Here is a 9,783-nt window from a genome sequence, read left to right on the forward strand (position 1 = left end):
GATAGCCGACTTTGAGCTCTTCTTCTTCTTCTTCTTCTTCTTCTTCTTCTTCTTCTTCTTCTTCTTCTTCTTCTTCTTCTTCTTCTTCTCTTTCTTGCTCATAAAAAAATGAACAGTTTGGAGCCTAAGGTGTCTTCCAAGGTCTCTTTATTGGGGAGGAAGGGGAGGGAGGAAGAAAAGGAGGAGGAGGAGGAGGGGAACATTCCAAAAGATCAGCTGTTTTGAGAACTGGCTAAACAGTGTTAAAGGGTAGGCCTTGCCCACATCTCTTGGCCCATGACTGTGTGGGCCTTTCTTGTGTTGGAACCTAGGAGATGCCAAGAAGATCCTCTCAGCCATGAGCTCTACTCTAAGCAGCATGAAAGGACATTTGTTCCTCTGATTCTCTGCAAAGCAACATCTGTCTTCCAGCCTGGATATGCTTGGAGCTTCTGCTTCCGGAATGGCTTGAGCCCTCTTGGGATCCCCGAAGCCTGCTTCACAGCCCTAGTCTGGATCACTCTTTCCCCTTGACAGTAGATAGTCACTCATGGAAGATCCTCTGTCACCTGCAGGCTGGTACAGGGGCTTCTGCCATGGTGCCTGCCACCCTGGGTCGGGGCAGCTGCTTGCAAGGGCAGGTGGGAGCAGGAACAGCTGGCACAGCAGCCGGGTAAACAGATGGCCTGGCCAGGGCTGGCAAATCCTGATGTTAGGAGTGGGCACTAGGGCCCTCAGCCTGTACCTACTTGCTCTGAGCACAAGCTGCCAGGGCATCTGCCCACAGAACTGAGGCATTTCACAAGAGCAGAAGGAACCAGAACCTGAGAGTACATGGGTTCTGGGCATCAAGAAATGTCCATTGACCTCAGCCGCTCATGGAGGGAGAGGGTGAGAGAAGGCAGTGGGGAGCTATGGCAGGCAGGAGTGGACAATCAAAGCCACGGGCATAACAGAAGGAAGCTGTTGGGAGCCATGGATTCTCCTTTCCACCACTAAGGTACACAATCCCCAGAACAGTGCTGAGAGGAAGCCACGCCCAGGTGGCTGACTCATCTACCCAAAGAGCTGCCAATCCTCCTCCACAGAAGGTGTCTGCTCAGGCCCTAGGAGGTCAGGCAAGGTTGGGGGGGGGGCGGTTAGGTAAGGAGCTAGGAGGCTAGGAGCATCCCAAGGAACAGAAAGGTCAAAGGTCACGGCCTGTAGAACCTTGGTCAGGTGTCCTGTCTCTCCTGCCGAGGTGGAGCTCAGGAAGTAGGGTTCTTCTGGTTCCACTGTGGGTGTCCACAAGTGTGTTGATCAGCCTGGCAGATATTGGTAGCCCTCCCAGGATCCTGTGGTGTTATTCTCCTACTTAGAAACTTCTGCATCTTCACTGCTTGCTTGCCAGGATCAAATTGAAGCTCAGGTCTTTCATGGTCCGGCTTCTTCCTAACTCATTCCGACCTCATTTCTCGGCATCCTTGGTCACAGCTTCTGTTCTCGGCATGTTGGCGTTGCTGAGCTGTAAACAGGACCTGCTTACGCTTGTGCTGGATGCCTGTCCTGGGTCTGTTCTCTCCAGCGGCGAACACATAATCTAACCCTTCTCCAGGGCCCAGCATTTTTTCCTCTTGTCCAGGAAGCCTTTCTTGGTTGCCCCCATCTGCTCTGAGCTCTTGCTCTTACTCCTCCCACCTGACTAGTGTTTTCCTTGGACATGGGCACCAAAGTCTCTCACCTTTTAAGACTCATAGCTAGTGCAGGTTTTAATGAATGCTGGCAGAGAAACTAAAGAAATTCAAGGCTCCCCTTCACAGAACATAGGGTGCTTAAGGACAGGGGTTACAGCGTACGATTCTTCTGTCACTTAACGGAGCATAGTCAGGGGATTCCTGCCACGGAGCTCGCCAAATCCTCTGACGCCAGCTGTCCAGCACAGCGGCATAGAATGTGGCTACATAAGAGACTATGAAAGCCGAAATTCCCATACACAGACAAGGCTGGAGAGGACTGCACGAATAAAGTTCAAAGGTCGGTTCACAGTTAACCTTTAACACCTCACTGACTAGGGACAACCACACATCATCATTCCCACATTTCACTTACGCTGTTGTCGGTTTGTGAAATAATTTCTTTAGGGAGCTTATTAATCTCAGCAATTAAAAAAAAAATAATTTTCTTGGTAAGCTGATGCTTAGATGCCACCGCTAGTGGTCAGATGATGAGTTTTTGAAGTGAAGCCAGTAACCCAGTAACTGGGTTCTGGTGACTGCCAGTAGCTGCCTTTTGTAAACCTGTGCAGCCTCTGAGTCACTTTCTCCACTTTCTTGCAAATCCCTAGGTGGTGGTGGTGGTGGGCATGAAAGAGCTTTGCATAAGTTATTTGTATGTAAAATATGTTCCCAGTCCAACAAGTTGGGAAGTCAAGGTCTGCAAACATGAACAGTTTTAAAACATGTTGAGAGGCCACTGGTTACCTCAGAACACCGGGTGGGGGTGGGGAGGACATGATGTTTTTTTTCCCAAACGAATGACACGGATGGTATCAGGTTTAGGCTAAGCTTGCTGGTCTACATGGACCCAAGTGGATCTAGAAGCCCAGCGGAGAGCGGGGAGTCATTCATTCAACACAGTCACTGAGCACCTCCTATGTCCCAGGTGCTACGTCAACACCAGAAGACTGGGGAGGAAGGATAGATACGCAGCCGTGAAAACATTATAGTTGGACAAATACAGCAAGCTGCAAGAGCTCAGCTCCACAGCGAGGACTCCGAAGCGGAGTGCTAAGGCTGGCCTGAGCTTGCATGGCACAACCCTACCTCAAGAGCAACAAGAATAAGAAACAGACTTCTATCATAAAATATCTTGGATGCTAAGGGCACAAAACCATCAAGGGCTTGAAGACAGAGGAAGGAATCCTTAGAGGGACAAAGCTTTCTTTAGTCTATTCCCTAGGGCTCCAGGCAGAGCATGGGGGATGGGATGAGCTCTGACTCTCTGAGAGCGCCTAAGGGTTCCCCCCTCCCCCTAGGATGTCCTGCAGGCCAGACCTAGGGCAGAATAGATGCTGACGTCATGTCAGCCCAGAGGCATAACAGGTTAATCTCTCGACTTTTCTTAGCTACTATAAAAGTAACATTCATATGCTTAGGAATGGTTGTGAGAATTTAAGAAGAAAATGTGTGTTCCCAAAGCAGTGTTTGGTCTCACAGCTGGCTGTTAATAAACACTGGGTCCTGCCGTCTTCCCCTTTCTATCCACCCACTCTTCCCAGGCTTTGCTATAATCGGCCAGCTCCCTGCTCGGCTAGAAGGAGGCCTGGGTATTCAGTGCCCTTCCTGGTGTTTAAAACATAGTGAGATACTTGATTGTTTTGTGGAGGAGAGGCAAAGCCTTGAGGGTGACAAAAGCCAGTGCAGGGGTCGGCTCTGGAGGGCTCTAAGCCAGGGAGCTCAAGCCCAGATGAGCAAATCTGGGCCATCCAAGACAAGAAACTGCCTCCCCCCAGAGGAGTGAAAGATGGTGCCACTGGAGTCGGCGCTCTGGCCTCCGCACAGTTCTCCGCTGGGAGCACTGGACTGAGGGCAAGTCAGGGTGTGTGAGACTCCACAGAAGACCAAGATGAGACCCATTGCTGATTTGGAGGAGGCCATCGATTTGTGGCAGGCTGGCACCATCACGTGATAGCCTGTGTCTGGGACAGGGGCTCTTGTTTTGGCACGAGAGGTTTAGGGTGCTCTGTATGGAGCTCCTGGTGGTTTTAGGAAGGGATCTGTATTGGGTTATAGTCCCTGGTAACCAGCAGTTGCTTTCAGATCTCAGTCCTGATGCTGTGTGCCCCTTCAAGAGTAAAGGACAGCGTCTTACGGATCCCCAACAATGGAACCCAAGGTCATTCTTGGGTGTTGGGGACCTTAGGACACCAAGGTATCCTGTTCTCCAGAGGCAGGGCACTTCTGGGTGCTCATCTAAGCTCAATGCACAGAACAGGCCCCACTAAGCATGTGAGAAGAGAGAGAGAGAGAGAGAGAGAGAGAGAGAGAGAGAGAGAGAGCACCTAGCCAGCCTTGGGCCTCCACATCTCTCTCTCCAGCATAAACACAGGGGGTAGGGTGGGGCAGTGTGACTAGGTAGCAGCAAGGGCGTGCCCAGACCTGCACGCTCCTGTGGTATGAGCAGCAACCAAGGTCTGAAAACTCCAGGGCTGCCCGTGTTGGCCGGGAGCGGGGATCAGAACTGAAGAGCCTTAGTGTCGGGCCTAGCAGGAGGGCCGAGGTTAGTCTCCTTCCACTTCCCAGGGACAGTGCATTTTATTTCCCTCACAAAAGAACCTCTCATCCTGGTCTATAAATTTTGCCCACTTCTTGTTGACCTTTGACCTCTTTCTCCTTCCTGACATTCTCATAACCCAGAGGGCTTCATGGGGTGACTGCAAGCCCACAGCTTGTCAAGGCATGGGCCATGTCAGGGTTTGGGGGACTGGGTTCAAATGCTGACAGCATTGTGCAGTGGATGGGGGGCGCCCCTCTGTGGGATCCAGTGCCCATGTTTCAGCCCAGGAGGCCCAGATGAGCCCCTGCTAACATCTGCTCAATGACAATGGATTCTCTCTTTACCTACAACTCCTTGATATGCCCCAAATGGCAGCTTCACCAGCTTTGCCTCACATACACCCTGCCCCGGGTCCAGGATCCCCGGGGGCTACATGGTAGGTATAGGTGGTGACCACAGCCGTCATGTGGCTGCACTTCAGCAACACTCACATTCCTTCATCATGCCGATGTCCACGCAGCGCTTGAGCCTGCAGGCCTGGCAGTGTCGCCGGTTGTCCTTGGTGATGCGGCAATCTCCGTTGAAGGGACAGGTGAACAGCGCCTTCCGCTTCATGCTCCGCCTGCCGAGAGAACACAATTCTGCAATGAGTGGCTGACCTCCAGCTCCTAAGCCCTGGGCAGAGAACAGCCTTCAGGGGCTGTAACTATGGAGAACTGGCTACTAAGGTCCTTGGATGTCTATTTTCCGTTCCCTTGGGCCATTTTCAGGGACCCTAAGCCATGCCCTGGGCTAGGTGTACCAACCAAAGATGAGTAGTTAACATGCATTGGAACATGGGGGTTAAGACAGTCACAGTCAGCTGGGTGTGGTGGCGCACACCTTTAATCCCAGCACTCAGGAGGCAGAGGCAGGTGGCTCACTGTGAGTTCAAGGCCAGCTTGGTCTACAAAGTGAGTCCAGGACAGCCAAGGCTACACAGAGAAATTCTGTCTCAAAAAACCAAACCAAACCAAAAAACAAAAAAGACACCCCCTCCCAAAAAAAGACAATCACAGTCCTCAGACAACCAGACTGACTCGGCTCTTGGACCGGACAAGACACAGAGTGGGGCTTAGTAGCTACCACCAACAGTCACAGACTCTCGTGTCCACTCGAAAGACCATAGATACGACCTCCTCACTTAATAGATGGAGGTCACTGAGGTTAAGAAACTATTCAGAGCTGGGCAGTGGTGGCACAAGTTTGTAATTCCAGCACTTGGGAGGCAGAGGCAGGTGAATCTCTGTGAGTTTGGGGCCAGCCTGGTCTACAGAGTGAATCTAGGACAGCCAAGGCTACACAGAGAAACCCTGTCTCAAACAAAACAAAACTAAACAAAACGAGAGAGAGAGAGAGAGAGAGAGAGAGAGAGAGAGAGAGAGAGAGAGAGAGAATATTCAGGAAGCAATTAAGGCTTTAGGTCTGAGAGTCTTAGGGATCCAGGCTCAGCTTCTAGCTTCTTGGACTACTTTCAATCCTAGAAACTCCAGGTGCCCAATAGACCCAAACCCTCCATCAAACAGCCCTGGACAGCTGCTCCTTGAGTATAGCTCAAAGCCAAGTGGGCCCAGGATGAAAGAAGAACCTTCTATTGGCTTTGGAGTTTGGCTCTGGTACCCTCCACTGACAACACTTCTTACCTAAGGGTGAGAGCAGAGCTAGGGTCACAACGAAAATAGACTAACAGCACCCAGGCTGTTAGTGGTGAGTTCTTTGTCCCCAAGTCTAGGCCACCCTATCTCTCCTGTAAGTGCCTCAGGGAGAGTCTGAGTGGTGGGCCAATATCCACTTGTGCGGGGACAAGAAGCTTTCAAAATCTGTATTTATATCACTACTACAAGTTTATAGTCCTTTCCTCGCAGACAGCCGAAGTCCAAAAGCAACTTGGGAGCCATCGGGCTACCCAAAAGTGAGGTCATCATCATCACCACATTGGTCTACTCTCGGATATGAACCATGTGCCCCTCCTTCCTCCTCCTCTTTCCTCTCCTTCCCGCTGTGGTTCTTGAGGTTTCACCTGTCACCGCAAATGCCCACGAGCCTCTAAACCCACTTGAAGACCAGATGTTTCTAATTCAGTGCAAATTCCCATTTCCTTTTTCTTCACAACTAGGCATTTTGTCCCAGGCCGCAGTAGGGCCGCTCTCTTCTCCACCCACTGTGTTGTCTAGCTAGTTTCTTACTGTGAACCCTTCCAGGTCACAGTTTTTCATCACAGAGGCAGGAACAAGAAGGGACCGGTCACATCACACCCATCGCCACAATTCTCGAAATGCAAGAAGTGGCCTGTAACTTTATGAAGCTTTTTACTATAATTATTATTTTAAAATACAGTAACCAGCTCTCTCTGAGTTCCTCTAAATATGGAACCAGGGAAAGCAATGGTGTCTGGGAAGACAAAATGTTGGACTTCATGCTGTAGGAGTCACAGAAAGTTCACCGGCTGCCTCATTCTCCGGAACGGAGACCAGGTCCAGAGCTAGCCTTTTAGATATGTGCTCTTTAATATGGGTTTGCTGGATCATAGGCCGCCCGCTGGCTTGGAGGCCAATTTATTCTCTCCGTTTGCTATTCTTCCACTTCATAAGGGCGCTTCGACACGTGGCTGTCATCTGGTCTGCGCCCAGAAGGAGTCAGGGCAGCCAGACCGCCCAGCCTCGGCTCTGTGCTTTGTCCTAAAGACCCACACCCTTCCCTGCCTTCCTCCCAACGCTAACTGCCTGTGAGCTAGTCTGGCTTTGAGAAACAAGGGCCTTCTCATTCCACGGGAACCCAGCGCCTCTGCTGCTTCTGACTCTGAACCCTGTCATTCTCTGGCTGGCTGGCAGGCAATTATACCCTCGTTCGGGAAGGGGACCGGGGGGTGGTGCAACCAGGCTAAATATAGAGGCAGTTTCTAGAAAGCCAGGAGTTAGAGAGGACATTGACCAGTTCTCATGCCAGAGACCAATTCATCAAAACACAGAAGACAAGGAATTTGTAAAAAACATCAAGTGCCAGGGGCTAGGGCCTCAGGCTGACAAGTAGGTGGCTTCTGCCAGCAGTATGGTGTCAAGTCCTGTGGCTAAGTTTTAGAGATCTCAGTGCCAGCTGCTGCGTGGAGAGGGGACACCTGTGTGAGATCAGGGACACATTATCTAGGTTGATTGCGGTGATCACCTCACCTCAGAGTATGGTGTGTGTGTGTGTAGAGGGAGAGAGAGAGAGAGAGAGAGAGAGAGAGAGAGAGAGAGAGAGAGAGAGAGAGAGAGAAGAGAGACTACTGTACTATTGCAGTGTCTACCTTAAATACAGACCAGTTCTCTTTGTCAAACACAGCCCAGTAAAGCTGGAGCAAAGAAAGCAATGTCACCTGACACAGACGTTTGTGACAACACTAATGGGCTCTCAGTGGATGCTCTTCAAAAGTTTAAGGAAGGTTAACACTGGTCAGGACCATTAGCACTGCTTTCTGGAGGGCATGGGTCCTTAAATGCCCAGGCTATATGGCTCTATCCCGTGGGTAGATCAGGCCTGGGAAGGACACAGAAGATTGTATATTTCACCTGTTCCCTTGAGTCCCCGAGACCCCAGAAACTGACATCATGTACCACACTCACACTTCGGATACCCAGCCTAGCACTCCACACACAGCAGAGGGCAAAGCATTGTCTCATTCTATGCCCTTGCTCCTCATGTCCAGAGCCACAGCCGTGGCAGTGACCACAGTCCAGTTCCAGAGTCTTTGACTGACAGGAAGTTCCCTCAGAGTCCATGGGCCCAGCCTTCCTTTTTCATCTGATGCTTAATTCTTTCTATCCTGAATCGTCCCCACCTGCTCCACAAGAAATCCCTGCTAACCCATATTCAACACATCCAAGTCAACATAGTAAAGACAGGAAAGGGTTTTCTGCCCTCGGAAAGTGAGCTATTACAAAGGATCCACACGAGCTATTATCCCCGAGAGTGCTCCGTGTATGTGTGTGTGTGGTATCCCCAACACCCTTAGTACTTTCTTGAGGAATACTTCTTATCTTTATTCTATAAGCAATGTCAGGAGGCATAGTGAAAGCAGGTAGCTTGCTTAATGCCCTGTAGTTAACGAGGATGACAATTGAATAGAGTAGTCTGTTGGACTTCAACGTTTACAGTCTAAGCAACAACCAAATACATGCCTTCCCCGTGTGGGAGCAGAATCGGAGGCTGTTCTGAAGGACTCCTCTAGGCTCAAGAAGACTGGCAATTGGCAGTCCCTAGCTGGGTGGATTGAAGTACAAGGCAGCATCTTGGTCACATGATTCTCTTCCTCTGTTTTGCAGAGAGAGAGAATCCCCCGGAGGGGGGGGGGGAAGCCGAGAGGGAATTCAGGCAAATAGCCCTGATTAGAGCACCAGTTCCCAAAGACATTAAAAACGACGACCAGAAGGAAATGGAAGCATCTCTCCATCTTTGCAGCTGTCTCTCTTGACCACGCTGCTGACCTTCCTTTCCATGTTCTGGCCTACTCTCTCTCAGCACACGACTCTTGGGTCTCTCTGTCAACAGTTACACTGACGCTCCTTTCGCCCACACCAGGCAGCATGCACAGAGGGACAGCTGACATGGACAGAGTTCTCTCCAGCAGCAATGGCTCCCTAGTGAGTCAGCGACTTGTGCCCGTAGAAGGCCCCCGTGAGGCCTTCCTTCCTGTCTTTTCTAGTCACCCCACTTCACTTACGTATTTAGTGTTTGAGTCAGCTGGATGGTTCCCCATTTCTCTGTTTCCTTCATAGTGAATTCTTAGAAGAACTACAAATAACAGAGGCGTGATCTTCCTGAAAGCAGACCATGGCTTATGTTCCTGGACTGTCGCTTTTGCCTTTCACTCCCTGTGCTCGGGAAGCCCATAATTCACAAGGGCCTCTAGGGACCTTGGGGCTAGCAAATGAAAACACGTATTTTTTTTTTTCTATCTTGAAGTTGACAGCACTCAGCTTCACAGTGTTTTTGTTGCCTGGTTGTTTGATTACAGTATCAGAGTTCAATCTAGGGCCTCATACAAGATATGCAAGCACTCAACCCCTGAGCTACACCCCAGCCTACACAGTTTTTGTCAATAGATATTAATTAATAGGGTGCGGGGCGGGAGGCAAAAAAGAGACAATGAACTGTTTCTCAATCTAGCTTCCAGGACCCCATCATAAATTTCTTCATCGATCGTGATCTCTTTCTTCATCACAAGGTCCGTGGGGCACTCTTTTCTGTTTCTTATGTCTTTCCTTTTACAACAGGCCTGAGGCAGAGCCCTTCCAGGACCACAAGTTCACCCATATCCACCTATGGATTATCCATTATAATTAATTTTCTATGAGGTTAACTCTACATATTTTCTCCTTCAGGACCTTTCTGAGGCTCTGCTTGTTAACATATAGTCAAGAAACTTTGGGCACCCACAAGCTTTCCTTTGCGAGCCTCTTATTTATGCTGTGAATATCCTCTTTGGTGTTCATGTACTCCAAAGCCCAGAGGCACATAAGACATGGAACAGTC

At 50.1% G+C, this 9,783-nt stretch overlaps 1 protein-coding gene across 2 annotated transcripts in view; it reads right to left on the bottom strand.

The window, feature by feature from the left end:
• Nucleotides 1-4,674: 4,674 nt before the first annotated feature.
• The window catches only part of Vdr (vitamin D receptor), a 32,056-nt gene continuing 26,947 nt past the window's right edge, over nt 4,675-9,783 (bottom strand). For both annotated transcript variants that reach the window (XM_051160293.1, XM_051160294.1), the window contains exon 4: nt 4,675-4,855. In XM_051160293.1, coding sequence (XP_051016250.1) covers nt 4,711-4,855 — 145 coding nt within the window. In that variant the 3' untranslated portion in view covers nt 4,675-4,710. The remainder of the gene's footprint in view (nt 4,856-9,783) is intronic.

This window comes from Acomys russatus, chromosome 17 (genome assembly GCF_903995435.1).
Source record: "Acomys russatus chromosome 17, mAcoRus1.1, whole genome shotgun sequence".
NCBI lineage: Eukaryota > Metazoa > Chordata > Mammalia > Rodentia > Muridae > Acomys > Acomys russatus.